We start from the raw sequence: 15,372 nt of genomic DNA on the forward strand, positions 1-15,372 counted from the left end.
TTCTCCTGTTGTCCAGGAAAGTGTGAAGGGCATCAGCTTTGGAGCCAGGCTGACTTAGCTCAGCCACTGACTTACTCTAGGAGTTTTATCATCTGAAGACTGAAGACCATCATCATACCTACCTCATCAACCTGTTGTGAGGATTTAACTAGGCAGTCCTTGAAAAGAAAGTAAAAGTATTAGTCCTTTAGTCATGTCTGACTCATTGCCATCCCATGGACTGTAGCCCACCAAGCTTCTCTGTCCATGGACTTCTCCAGGCAAGAATTCTGGAGTGGATAGCCATTCTCTTCTCCAGGGGATCTTCCCAACCCAGGGATCAAACTCAAATCTCCTGCATTGCAGGAAGATTCTTTATCATCTGAGCCACCTGGGTCAGGAAGATCCCCTGGAGAAGGGAGTGGCTACCCACTCCAGTATTCTTGACTGGAGAGTTCCATGGACAGAGGAGTCTGGTGGGCTTAAGTTCATGGGGTTCCAAACAGTCAGACACAACTGAGCAACTAAAACACAGGCAGTCCTTAGAAAGGCCCGACCCTGCTTAGCTTCCGAGATCAGACGAGATCGGGCGCGTTCAGGGTGGTATGGCCGGAGACTAATATAATAGTTGAGAGAGAGTAAGAGGTGCTAATTGTTGGCTACGGTTACTTTATTAGGGCCTGTCTTAGTCCATTTGGGCTGCTAAAACAACTACCGCAGACTGGGTGGCTTAAAACGACAGACGTTTATTTCTTACAGTTTTGGGTAGGCAAGTTGTTCTTAAAGAACCACGGGTGATTCGGCGGATAGCTGCAGGGAGATCCATTGTTCTGGAAGCAGCAGTTCCTTCTGAGAACCTTTAAAAACAGTATAAGTAACTTGAGGTCTCGGCTGTTCGGTTGTGTCTCACCAACGTGCAGCTTAGAACAGGTAGGCCAGTTGGAAGCGTTCTGGGACATAACAGAGGGCTCAGGCAGGCTGCTTTCCGTGTCAGAAAGTGTGTAGGTGCCAGATGGGAGCAGATGATGGTGATGGCAGCGCTGTTGACGGTGATGACAATGATGGAGACTAGAGAAGCAGTGAGCTGGGGGTCAGGGCTGGCCACAGTGGAGGTACGCATGACAGGAGGGCGGGGATAGCAGCCACAGTGGCAGGAGAGGTGCTCGTCCTGCTGCCGCTTGATTTTTAGTGTGTTCACATGCCTCTTCCTCTTGGTATTGGGCAGGGAAAGTTGCCAAATGTACGGGGAACATAGGTGATTGTAGTGCGGCCCCTCAGGCTCCTATCTCCATCCCCTCTACCTAGCCAGCCACTCAGCCTTGCTCATGGACGGGCTGGGGAGGCGGCAGCAGTGGGGGCTGGATCTTGGGCTGCGGTCTGTGAGGATGAGCTCCTCGCCCAGGGCCATGGTCCTGCCATCCCACCTCCTAATCTGCACAGGAGCGTCTCGCTCCGTCTCCATCTCCGTCTCCACCTCCTTGACCAAGGCCGCCATTATCTTTTGTCTGAATGTCTAACACTGTTTTCTGTGCGAGCTTCCTGATTCTTATTTTGTAAAAAAAAAAAAAAATCATATAAAAACAGAGAACATCCCATTGGGTTATATTTTCCATCGCTGTTTACGGCATGGTTCACAGGTTTGGGCGTGCTAGGGCTGTTCCCTTCAAATCCCTGCCCCTTTCTACAGCCCAAATGAACTTACTGATCATTTCACTTCCCCATTTAAAACGTTTTAGAAGACTCCCCATTTTCCTGAGGATAAAGTCAGCTCCTTGGTGAGACATACGAGGCCCTTCAGGGTCAAGCCTTCTGCTCCCCGCCCTCCCCTTATTTTGAAAACAAAATGAGAAAATGACCCACAGCAGTTGCTGGTGTCCCATCAGTGCTCCTAGCATGGGTCCAGAGGTCCAGCTGAAGTTCCAGCAATTCAAGGCTGTGAATGTGTGCTGTTTGACAAGACTGATTTCATTGTCAAGGTATTTTCTCCTACAATTATACCTTCTATTTCCATTGCTTTAATTTATAATCTGTGCTACACTAAGCAAACCATACATCTTTACTTGTTAGATCTTATCAGGTGGTTTTTTACATTCCCATTCTTCCTCTCAGCTATCTGACCTACGCTTCTCTCAATTTCTTAAACCACCCTCTTTCCTTCCTTCCTGCCCTTCTTCCAACACTGCACCTCAAAAACTGCCCTAGATTAGATAGCCCCCCCCCCCAGTTCCTGCTTCTAAATGGAGCAGATTATAATCATCACTTTAAATTACATTAAAAGTAGGCAAATTTCGGAGCCTCTCTGAGCACAAACACAAAGCCTCAGCCACGTTTCCATATTTATTGCCCGGCTTTGTGGTCTTACACTTGCTGATCTTTCCACATTGGGAAGCAAATGACAGACGAAACAGATGGGACTTGCTCAGCACCTTCCCCATCAGCACTCACTCTGCCACATGAGTGGGCGAGGCAGACTGCAGACATGCACACAGGGAAGACAGCCTGCCTTAGCCCTTCATTGTGGCCCAGAAGGCAGATTCCCGCTGGCCACCCATGCTGAGGTGGGACACAACTGCATAGTTGGGACTGTAGGGGATGAGAACCATAACCTCCTCGGCAGCTCAGGGCGCATGAAGCAGCTCCCACTGAGCCAGGGCAGTGCTCAGAGAAAGGTGTAACCAGCAGCCACAGCACCCAGGGGTGGGCGCATCATCCCAGTGCACCTAGCCTGTGTACCACCAGCCTCTGCTGCTGTCAGTAATTTCAAAAAATATTAAACGTGAGCCAAACAAAACGTACCTGCAGGACCCTTTTATCCAGCCAGTGGCCATTTTCACCCTCTTATATGGATGTTCCCAGAATCCAAGTTTCGATGAATCCGCAAATTAAAAGTCACTGTCTACTACAAGGGTACCCCTCTTTTTCAAGACCTTGTCTGCACCGCAGAGACTTCAGTGGCTGTGCAACATACACCATTCCATCTCCAAATGTGGTCTAAACCATGATACACAGCATTACCTGAAACACCAGCCTGTCCTTTGGGGTTTTGTTTTGATGGAACACTGCATCCAGGTGAAGGGAGACCAGGAAAGAAGAGAGGTGGACTTCTTTTAATTTGTAACACAAAAGATTGCATCGATCGTAACTTACCCATGAATTGAAAATAAAATATGGAAAGGGAAATCGCTGAGCCCAAACCAACGTGGCTGACGGACAGTGTCTGACATTCACACAGCCCTGTCACAGCTGAGGGGAGGGCTTCTTTGCTGGTTCCTTCAGCAATCCTGACATGGGCAGCTCTGCAACTGGAGCAGTATTGATTTTCCTTGTTTGCCACACATTCTCTTTTAAAAATAACTGAATCTAATCCTGTTTGGGTCAGCATAACAGGAAAGTAATCATCTGTTCCTGAAAGCAAAATGAAATTTGATCCAAAAAACTCTCCCAACATTCTATTTCAATTCTTTGAAGCAGGTTTTCCATTTTAATGATAAGTTAAAGCCTTCATTATGATGAAGCTTTCTCTGTCTGCTGCCTGTTAGCAGTGGGTCAGCTTTGCTAGTCTCCTTTGTTTGTTTCCAAAAGACCTCTTGCTTCCCCGATGTCCAGGTAGCATTGTCAGCTGAGGTGTTGTTTTTCCTCAGGTCTGCAGACACTCTATAGCTTCGTATTTTTACTTTTCAGATATTCCCATATGCTTTTTTCCCCCATCCAAACCACATCCCAGGGGGTGCAAATTTTGGATGAGAGTGCTGTTATGCGGGGCAGGGACCTGCAGAGTCTCCCCAGAGAGTCTGCTGCCTGGGGTGATTTAATAAATGCTCCGAATCACCCTCTGCTGGTCGTCACTGTCCCAAGCTGGTTAGGCTGAGTGACAGCCCCACGTTAATTATCAGCTCCAGCCCTTCACTGTCCTCTGGCCTTTCCTATCCACAATGGGTCCTAAATTTGGCTCTACATTAGAATCAACCTGGGAAGACATTAAACATCTAACTCCTGGGCCCTACTGAGACCTGAAGAATCAGAATTTATCCAAGGATGAGGTTCCGGAGTCTAATGAGCCTCCCAGCACCCAGTGCCTCTGTCCTTTGCCTTTGAATGGTATCATTTCAGCCCAAGATAATGTCAGCCAGAGACACGTGACCTGAAAGGAGCCAAATGAAAAGTTGTGGAAGATAAAAAGAGCTTTTCCACGCTCTTATGAGGCCATCCTGGATGGGGATGGGGGTGGAGGTGGAGGTGCAAAAGAGCCAAATCACCCTGCATGCTGCCTTCCTGTTCTTGTTCAACCATCCATCCATCCATCCATCCAGTCAGACCTGTACTGAGCTCATGCCCTGTATCTAAGACCCTGGGCTTTGTGAATGGTGAAGAGGAAAGACCTTGAACCCTGCCCTCCAAGAGCTCACAGTGCTTGGGTGGTGCTAGCCCAGTGTTTCCCCAAGAGGAAACCGAACTGGTCTCTCTTCTAGAAAAGAGTAAGCGGGAGTCAACTCAAGTCTTCACCAGGCAAGAAAGTAATGACATTAATTTTTCCCCATCATGCTGATTTTTCTAAATGTGGTAGACAAAGCTAGTTTTTAGTTTAATGATACAAGGTTTTCCTTGAAAATAAGCCTACTGATTAACACTATAATGTGCCTTCACTTCATATTCATTTGAATAGTTACAATTTAAAATACTGAATACCAAGTATGGGTGAAGATGTGGGCCAACCAGAACTCTCAGCACTGTGGGTGGTAATGTAAACTGGTGTAAAGTCACCTTGGAAAATGGGCACTTTCCTATAATTTTAAACATACGTATACCATACAACCCAGCAGTTCCCTTTCTTGGAATTTACCTGAGAGGAATGAAAGCATAATGTCCACAGAAAGACATGTACTCATTTGTTCTTAGCAACTTAATTTATAGTATTAAAAGCTGGAAAAAGCCAAGGTGTCTTATCAACAAGATGATGGATAAACACTCTAGTCATCACACATACTGTGGAATACTGCTCAGTGATGAAAAAGAAGAGACTACTGCCCCTTGGAACAGTATAGATGATTCTCAAAACCACTATGCTGAGCAAAAGAAGTCAGACACAAAAGAGTACATATTTAGGATTCCACTTACATGAAACTGTAGGCACAGCTTAATCTACAGTGGTAGAAAGCTGATGAGTGTTCATCTGGAGCCAGGGTTGGGGGTTGCCTGGGCAGAGGCACAAAGGAACTTCTCAAGATGATGAACATTTTAAGTGCGGTGTACATTAATAAGGCAATGATTATACTGGGAAGGTGTATATATACGTGCAAAAATTCATCAAACTGTATGTTTAAAGTGAGTGCATTGTGAATGTTAGCTATACCTCAATAAAATGGATTTATTAGGTGAGACTCAACAAGGCAGAAATCATGAAGTCGGAGGGTAGTGGAACTTCTGAAGTTTAGGAAATGGCCCTCAGGTGAAGTGGACAGTATCCTAAAAAACGTGCACGTGAAATGCTGTGAAACTTCAAAGGAAGATGGGAAGTGGTGGGAGCTTCATAAAACAGATAACATTTCTCCTGAACCTTTTAAGAAAAACGTAGACAGCAGATGGGGTCAGAATGAATATCTAAGTGAAATTGGGTTGAAATTAATATCAGGGGCCTGAGATGGGAGAGGGGAGGTATCCTTAAAAAAGCCCCTGCACCCTGGGAAAACTAAGAATGGGGGTGACCCCACCACTCTGGCCTTTGTGAGGTCCATTCCATAAAAACTGAACATAAGACCTGGACATAAGGCCTTTAGTACCAGCTGGTGCGGTCACCCGCTTTCTCCCTCGGCCCTTGGGGGCTCTGAGAACTGGAGTGGTGACAAAGCAAACTGGCCAGGCCAGGACCAGGGTGCGGCAGGCAAGCCACCCAGAGCAAGCATGGTGGGAGGCAGGGCCCCACAGAGGCTAAGCCCTCACTAGCAGGACTTGAGAGTGCGTGTCTCACAACCTGACCCTGCTTTCTGCTCAACCGGGAGCAGGAGCCCGAGTGACTCATTAATTCCTAGCTGTGCCTGCGTGCCCCTGCAGGCCATGCGCTGTGTTAGAGGGCGTATTAGATCCAAGTCCCCAGCGAGCTCACAGTCTAGCAGGAAGGGGGAGAACAGTGTGTGAGGGGAAGCCCGGAGGCCACGGGTTCTCAGAGAAAAGACACTTGACGCATACTGGAAGGGGCTGATCAGCAAACTTTTGGAGAAAGTGAAACCTGTTATGAAGTGAGGAAGGTCAGTCCAAGAGAGGGGTGGGGCAGTCCCATCTCAACCTACCTGGTCTAGGAGTTAAGAGTTTGGCCTCCAAGAAAGAGCCTACCAGGCACTGACCTGCAACAGCTGATGTGACTGTGTTCCCCCGTCCACCCTATGTTTTGTAGGTTTGCGCTGTCCCAGGGGGAGTCCACCCCAGTAACCTTGGCATCTGGCAGCTCGGCTGCAGTCCCAGCAATAGAGTCCCCCGAGATCGACCTAAGTGATTTTGTTAAGTAAGTGCAAACTCAAAGCCACAGTGTGTTTCTCTATAGCGTTCTTTTCTCCACACTGAATTATATTCTTGAACTCATTCTTCATGTCCTTCATTTATTCTTCCAGTTTAATGAGCGCCTCCTCTGTGTTAGAGTCTTTGCTGGGCATCTATCTGGGATCCAGAGTTAAAAATCATCTCTGCTCTTAGAAAGTATAGCCTCCTGATTCCTGAGGGATGTTGCCTTCTCCATCTGCCTAAGGTCTGCAGCCAGGGTCAGGTCAACTTTATTTAGAAGGCAGAGAAGGATGTGACAATTGGCCAAACCTGGTAGTCTCACAATAAAAATGTGCTAATAAATGATGAAGCTTAACATTGAGCACTCGGGGGCACATCCAAATTGTCTGAAGGGTTGCCTGAGCTTTTGAGAACTTCTGTAAGTCAGATAAGGCCCTCATAGGCCAGGAAAAAAGGGTTGGGGCCTCTAGAAAACTGGCCAGTTTGATGCTGTAGACTGGGTGTTTGGCGGCAGGGAGTAACAGAGCGCTGACCAGCTTGAGAAAAGTGTCTCTTGAGTGAGAACCTCACTTATTCTTTGGGGTGCAGCAGAGGAGAGAGGAAGACAGGGCCATCATGCAGCTGAAGACTGTGTTGTGATGGTGGCTGAATGAGTGATTCTCCACATTTCATTAAACTCCCTAGGACTATCATTGTGGATGAAGATGTCGGATGTGAAGAAAGAGAAAACAAAAAAGCACAAGTGCCCCCCCTGGCCATCTCAAACGTACGGTTTCCTTTCTCTGGGGCGAGTGGGCTATGAATCTTTTTCCAGGTCACTTCCCAACCAAACACCCACAGAACCATCACCTCAGTGACAACCCAGACACCTCAGCACATAGACTTTCTCTGTAACGGAAAAGCCAGTTACCCCTGACCTTGGGCATCATGCATTCTTCCCAGCCCCTAGATAGAGGCTACAAAAGGAGAACTGTCTTACATGGTTTAAAAAAAAAAACAGGAAGAAAGTTTATAAATTCATACTCTTAAATTCTCCTTCTAGAATGATGGCCTAAGGAAATAATCAGGAATACAATACAACATGTATATTGTATATACATAGATGTATATACAAAGATGTATGTTAAAACACTTTAGAAATAGCAAAAAAAAAAATTTGAGAAAGTAAATTGCTTTGTGTCCATGATGATCTGCAATCTTTTAAAATAGGATTTGTCTCTATAGTGGCAGAGTTGGAGGAAGCAAGCATTTTCACACTTTGTAGATAGGGGTGTAAATTAGTGGAGCCTTTATGACAGGCAGTTTCACAGGTGTATCAAAATTTAATGGACAAAGAAATGGCAACCCACTCCAGTATTCTCACCTGGAAAATCCCATGGATAGAGAAGCCTGGCAGTATACACCATGGGGTTGCAAAGAGTCGGACATCACTTAGTGACTGAGCACATCAAAATTTAAAATACACGGTTCCTCTACTACAGTACTATTCTACACATATACTTTTAGGTTTGCATAATGACAGGTAACTATCCTTGTACATAGCAGCTTTATTGGAAAGAGGAAGAAAGTTGGAAACGACTTAATTCTCCCAATGAGAGACTGGTTGAATATATTATATTTGCACAAGGCAATATGATGAAGTCCTTTTTTTAGAAAATGAGAGCTTTTTTTTTCTTTTAATTGATTTTGAGAAATCCCTGATAGTGGAGGTGATGGAATTCCAGTTGAGCTATTTCAAATCCTGAAAGATGATGCTGTGAAAGTGCTGTACTCAGTATGCCAGCAAATTTGGAAAACTCAGCAGTGGCCACAGGACTGGAACACCTGTTACTCCAGGTGTTTCTTGACTTCCTACTTTTGCATTCCAGTCCAAAGATGGCCGATAAAGGTCAGAAATGGTATAGACCTAACAGAAGCAGTAGATATTAAGAAGAGGTGGCAAGAATACACAGAAGAACTGTACAAAAAAGATCTTCATGACCAAGATAATCACGATGGTGTGATCACTCACCTAGAGCCAGACATCCTGGAATGTGAAGTCAACTGGGCCTTAGAAAGCATCACTACAAACAAAGCTAGTGGAGGTGATGGAATTCCAGTTGAGCTATTTCAAATCCTGAAAGATGATGCTGTGAAAGTGCAGTACTCAATATGCCAGCAAATTTGGAAAACTCAGCAGTGGCCACAGGCCTGGAAAAGGTCAATTTTCATTCCAATTCCAAAGAAAGGCAATGCCAAAGAATGCTCAAACTACCACACAATTGCACATGCTAGTAAAGTAATGCTCAAAATTCTCCAAGCCAGGCTTCAGCAATACATGAACTGTGAACTTTCTGATGTTCAAGCTGGTTTTAGAAAAGGTGGAGGAACCAGAGATCAAATTGCCAACATCTGCTGGATCATCGAAAAAGCAAGAGAGTTCCAGAAAAACATCTATTTCTGCTTTATTGACTATGCCAAAGCCTTTGACTGTGTGGATCACAATAAACTGTGAAAATTCTGAAAGAGATGGGAATCCCAGACCACCTGACCTGCCTCTTGAGAAACCTATATGCAGGTCAGGAAGCAACAGTTAGAACTGGACATGGAACAACAGACTGGTTCCAAATAGGAAAAGGAGTACGTCAAGGCTGTATATTGTCACCCTGATTATTTAACTTCTATGCAGAGTACATCATGAGAAACGCTGGACTGGAAGAAGCACAAGCTGGAATCAAGATTGCCGGGAGAAATATCAATAACCTCAGATATGCAGATGACACCACCCTTATGGCAGAAAGTGAAGAGGAACTAAAAAGCCTCTTGATGAAAGTGAAAGTGGAGAGTGAAAAAGTTGGCTTAAAGCTCAGCATTCAGAAAATGAAGATCATGGCATCTGGTCCCATCACTTCATGGGAAATAGATGGGGAAACAGTGGAAACAGTGTCAGACTTTATTTTGGGGGGCTCCAAAATCACTGCAGATGGTGATTGCAGCCATGAAATTATTAGATGCTTACTCCTTGGAAGGAAAGTTATGACCAACCTAGATAGCATATTCAAAAGCAGAGACATTATTTTGCCAACAAAGGTCTGTCTAGTCAAGGCTATGGTTTTTCCAGTGGTCATGTATGGATGTGAGAGTTGGACTGTGAAGAAAGCTGAGCGCTGAAGAATTGATGCTTTTGAACTGTGGTGTTGAAGAAGACTCTTGAGAGTCCCCTGGACTGCAAGGAGATCCATCCAGTCCATTCTGAAGGAGATCAGCCCTGGGTGTTCTTTGGAAGGAATAATGCTAAAGCTGAAACTCCAGTACTTTGGCCACCTCATGCGAAGAGTTGACTCATTGGAAAAGACCCTGATGCTGGGAGGGATTAGGGGCAGGAGGAAAAGGGGACGACAGAGGATGAGATGGCTGGATGGCATCACTGACTCGATGGATGTGAGTCTGAGTGAACTCCGGGAGTTGGTGATGGACAGGGAGGCCTGGCGTACTGCGATTAATGGGGTTGCAAAGAGTCGGACACGACTGAATGACTGAACTGAACTGAACTGATACATTAAGTAAAAATACTACATTTTCTGTTTTTTAAAGTATTTTAAATTATGCTTGTAAAGAATATTTAGTCATATGGGAAGGTGTCAGTCATGCTATAATGTTAAGTGAAAAATCAGAATATAAATGTATATACTCACACTGTGCACACACACATGTATATTTAAATCTGCAGAATAACCTAATGATTGATTGTATTTTGATCTTTTAACCTTTCTATGTATTTTTAAGATGTCATAGAAAAAATTTTTTTTATTTTTAAACTTTACATAATTCTACTAGTTTTGCCAAATATCAAAATTTAAGAATATAGAAAAATGAAAGCAAAAATTTTCAAAATCCCACCATTCATAGAAAAACTTTAGCATTTACCCTCCCAGATATCTCTATTTGCATATGAAAATGTGAGTTAATTTATACACACTCACACTTGCAGGTGTGATACCTAGGCATATGTAATGTCACACATATGAGATGAAATGGTTGCATGGCATCACCAACTCGATAGACATGAGTTTGAGTAAGCTCTGGGAGTTGGGGATGGACAGGGAAGCCTGGCCTGCTGCAGTCCATGGGGTCTCAGAGTCGGACACAACTGAGTGACTGAACTGAACTAAGTATTACACAAATGGGACTGCGTTTTTACTGATGATATCAGTAATGCACGTCATCCTTGGCTCCTAAATGCACACTGCATCATCCTCCACAGATAGAGGTACCACACACACTTCACTTAAAGCGACCCCCTACCTGCCTAGTGATAGGCCTTTAGTTTACTTCCAGAGTTTTGCTCTTATAAATAACACTGCAGTAAACATCCTTGTACATACATCTTGGACGCTTGCCCAGTGATCTCGGGATGGGGGGCGGTGGGCAGGGGATGGGTGGGGGGCAGGGGGCAGGTGGGAGGGGAAAGGTGCTATTTTAAAATATATGCAACCTACTTCATTTTTCTGTCAGTGAAGGGGAGAAGCACACTGATGACAAATTATGAATGCTTACAAGTTTTTCCTCACACCTCGAATCCCTAGGGATCGAGAATGAACTCCGCTGAAACGGAAAGAATAGAGGTGAACCAGAGCCACAGGGAGTTTCAGGAATCCCCATGGAGCTTTGAGCGGGATGAAATGTTTTCCATTGGGGTAGAAGAAGTAAGTTAACACCTCATGGGCCCTAAAGTCATCTGATATTAACTCTTTTTACTGAGCACCTGCCCCCAAGTTAGAAATTGAAAATTTCCCAAGCACCATTACTGCCTTATCATCATATATTTTCAGAGTGCTGAGTTAGTCACCTTTCATAGAATCAAGCAAGGTAAAGTGAGGAGTCAGTCTGTAAGCTGGCTGAACTTTAGCCTACCCTTTGCAGAAGACCTTCCTGTGGAATGACTTTCTCTGCAGGTGTTTGATATTTTGCCCCTCTACGGAGTGCTGCGGCCACACAGTAGCCACCAGATATCATTCACCTTCTATGGACACTGTGACATCATTGCACAGGCTAAGGCTCTGTGCGAAGTGGAAGGAGGACCCACCTATGAGATCATACTAAGGGGAGAGGCCTCCCTGGTCAACTACTCCTTTGACACCAAGGATATTAACTATGGATTACAGGTATTGCCAGCCACTGGGAGGAGATTTTTCTGGGTTTGCCTTCAATATTGGTCATAGTCCTTGTGCTGTCATCTCTCCTGGAACCTCAGTCTTCATAGTCTCACCATCACCCCTGTCCTTGATCCCTAATCTGCTTCCTAACCCTGATCATCCTTCTACTGCCAACCACGTGCCAGACATTTTCACTTTGCTTTTCTTATTTTATCCTCAAATTCTGCATGTTAGACCCTAAAATTTGGATCTTTATTCTCAATCCAAAAGCCCATTCCAGGCTCTTTATTGCTTTCTGTAGGACTCCTCCTTTCTCAGCCCCTTGAGTTTACGACCTCTACAGAATTTTCCACTGCACTCTGTCCCTTGCCTCCCCACATCCTTACACCCTCCAGGGTTTGTTTCTTCATCAAGCATAATTCTTCTGAGCTGGTTTTCCTTTCCCATCACCAATACAGTTATCACACTCCAGGATCTCATCAAGCTATGCCTAAATTACTACTCAGACTATGATGTGTGTACGAATCACCTGGAGTCCTGTTCAAGTGCAGATTCTGATTCAGTAGGTCCATGATGGAGCCTGAGACTCTGCATTTCTAACAAGCTCCCAGGTGATGTTGACGCTGCTGGTCCACGGACCCATGAGAAAAGGGATTACAGTGCATTCCTGGCTTCTACCTATCACCCATCTAAATATCACTGTCAGATAGATTTCCCCCAGATTACATTTTCATGCCATCAATCCCTGAACAGTTAACCCCAGTGGCATTTGGAAAAGCAGCATAGAGAAGAAAACATTGTTCTGTGGTCAGAAGAACTGGGAGGTTATCTTACTTTTACTTCCTACTGACTGTGACTGTCACCTAACCTCTCAAAGTCTCAGCACCCCTCACCTATAAAATGGGAATGGGGTAGCAATTCCTATTTCACCAAGTGGTTATGGTTTCTTTAGTGTCTGGTTAGTACTATGCCTGGATCGGAGAATGCATTCAATCGTGAGTTACTCTGTGGATCAGAGCCAGGTTCCTCCACCTGAGTAAGGGTATCCTAAGTCCCTCTATTAATTGATGTTCCCTGTATATTGAACTTTATTTCTCATGATTTCCCATTATAAACCATTTATTCATTTATAGTCAGACTGGTTTACCCACTAGCCCTAATGCACCCCAGCCCTTCCTGCCTCCCTCTTTCCTTTTGTATTATCCCTTTCATTTTCCACTCTGCCAACTCCAAACTCACACAAACTGTAAGACCCAGCTCAGCTCCATCCCTCTGTTACCTTCCTCCTCTACTACATTCTCTTGGCTATACTTAAGTATAGTCTTTGCCATAATGTAATAATATAATTTACTTTCTAAATCTTGCTTTGGAATAATTGTCAATTCTATGTCTGTACAGCTTCTCTTCCCAGTTAGAATTAGTGTTATGTACTCAGATACTGTATCTCCTACCAAATTTTAATGGGGATTAGACTCCCCATTATATAGCAACTGCAATGGCACTGCACTCCAGTACTCTTGCCTGGAAAATCCCATGGATGGAGAAGCCTGGTAGGTTGCAGTCCATGGGGTCGCTGAGGGTCGGACACAAGTCGCTGAGCGATTTCACTTTCACTTTTCACTTTCCTGCATTGGAGAAGGAAATGGCAACCCACTCCAGTGTTCTTGCCTGGTGAATCCCACGGGCGGGGGAGCCTGGTGGGCTGCCGTCTATGGGGTCGCACAGAGTTGGACACGACTGAAGTGACTTAGCAGTAGTAGCAGCAGCAGCATGTATTATTACTGAATTGCATGTGTACATGTATATTAATAAGTTAAAGACTGTGCTGAAAATCAAATTCACCCAACACCTATTGACACTTTGTGTATCATGTTGACTAAATAGAATTCTCTTTCACTCCTTATCTCCAAGGTCTTCTGGGTGATTGGTTCTGGCTCAGCTCAGAGTACTTCCTTTGAACCAGCTAGTTCTTGCCCTTATTTATTCTAAGAGCCCCTTACGTGGCTTCAGTTTGTGATTATTGGACCTTTTGGATTGTGTTAGCAAAATCTCAGGAAAAAGAACATGTCTGGCCTATTACTCCCATGTCTCTCTGTAAAAATAGAAACATTCACTCTAGAATTCTGAACTCAAATCTTATCCAAATCTTCTTAATGTAAAAAAGCTTACTTTAAGATCCTCTAATATTAATTCCTTGTGGTAAAGAAACAGAGGTCTAGGGAGGTTACCCACAGCTGTACTAAACTAAATTAGTTGTTAGAAGACCTAAGGCTAGAGCCAGACTGCAGGGTCCAGTGCTCCTCCCACCCAGTAGGCACCTGGTTGTGATACTAAAATGTGGATTGGCCCTCATCTACTCCCTGGAGGAGGGCACAGCAACCCACTCCAGTATTTTTGCCTGGAGAATCCCATGGACAGAGCAGCCTGGCGGGCTACAGTCCATGCGGTCTCAAAGAGTCAGACACAACTGAACCAACTTAGTACACAGCACACACCTCATGGAAAATGAAATACATGTATGTGAGGCATGCTTGTCTATCCATCTTGGTCAGAATGATGCCAGAATCTCAGAGGGTGGGCGGCAGGGGAGTCACTCATCTCCTTTTTCTCCTCTCGAGCTGTTCGACCTGGTCACAGAGAAAGAAATCACTCTCAAGAACACTGGGAAAGTTGGCTTTGAGTTCAGGGTTCTGACTGACCCCCAGTCTTCAGCAGACAACCTTCTACCAGGAGTGCCACTCATCCAGCCTCTCTCAGTAAGTAGCCTACCCCACACCCACCCATGACAGCCACAGATCATGGTAGGAGGGGCCCACACTCAAACCTGTAAGCCACACCCTGGAGTATATAAAATGGTATATAACAATATATAAAGTTTCATTTTATACATTTTTTATTTCTGTGTTATTGAAGACACAAGATTTAATGACTATTAAGTGTTCTTCCTGGACTGTATATTTTATCTATTTTAAATAACCACTTTCTTCCCTTTTAATGCTTTTTACTTTGAATTCTTCTTTGTTTATTAATATTAATTCACAATATTAACATCGCATCTTTTAAAGTAGCACAGTAGCTGTCTTTCACAAGGTTTGGTATGTTGTTTATACTGTGATTTGGTTCTCTACATTTTATAGCAATCATGACTGTATCTTTTTCTTGGTTATATGTTCATTCCATCATTCTGGCTTCCCTGGTAGCTCAGCTGGTAAAGAATCTACCTGCAATGCAGGAGACCCTGGTTTGATTCCTGGGCTGGGAAGATCCCTTGGAGAAGGGATAGGCTACCCACTCCAGTGTTCTTGGGTTTCCATGGTGGCTCAGACAGTAAAGAATCCGCCTGTAATGCAGGAAACCTGGGTTCAGTCCCTGGGTTGGGAAGATCCCCTGGAGGAAGGCTTGGCAACCCATTCCAGTATTCTTGCCTGGAGAATCCCCATGGACAGAGGAGCTTGGCAGGCTCCAGTATTCTTACCTGGAGAATCCCCGTGGAGAGAGGAGCTTGGCAGGCTCCAGTATTCTTACCTGGAGAATCCCCATGGAGAGAGGAGCCTGGTGGGTTACAGTCCATGGGGTTTGCAAAGAGTCAGACATGACTGAGCAACTAAGTACACAGCACACCTTCATTCTGAGGACCTGTGTCTTTCATTTCTTATCTCTTAAAGTATTGCTTCTACCCTGCTTTCTCTAGTCTTTCTCTAGTCTGCTAAAGCAAACGTTAGACATATGTTGGACCTTCTCACTCTGTCCATGTTTCTTAACCTAT

The 15,372-nt window shown here is 44.7% G+C and overlaps 1 protein-coding gene across 1 annotated transcript in view; it reads left to right on the top strand.

Moving 5' to 3' along the window:
* Window positions 1-15,372, top strand: part of HYDIN (HYDIN axonemal central pair apparatus protein) — a 339,719-nt gene that overhangs the window by 224,325 nt on the left and 100,022 nt on the right. Inside the window, 5 exon segments of the mRNA XM_086351674.1 lie at window positions 6,368-6,475; window positions 7,156-7,237; window positions 11,037-11,156; window positions 11,406-11,615; window positions 14,225-14,362. Coding sequence (XP_086207800.1) covers window positions 6,368-6,475; window positions 7,156-7,237; window positions 11,037-11,156; window positions 11,406-11,615; window positions 14,225-14,362 — 658 coding nt within the window.

Source organism: Bos grunniens, chromosome 18 (genome assembly GCF_055505025.1).
Source record: "Bos grunniens cultivar Pamir isolate PY7600 chromosome 18, Bosgru_T2T1.0, whole genome shotgun sequence".
Taxonomy (NCBI): domain Eukaryota; kingdom Metazoa; phylum Chordata; class Mammalia; order Artiodactyla; family Bovidae; genus Bos; species Bos grunniens.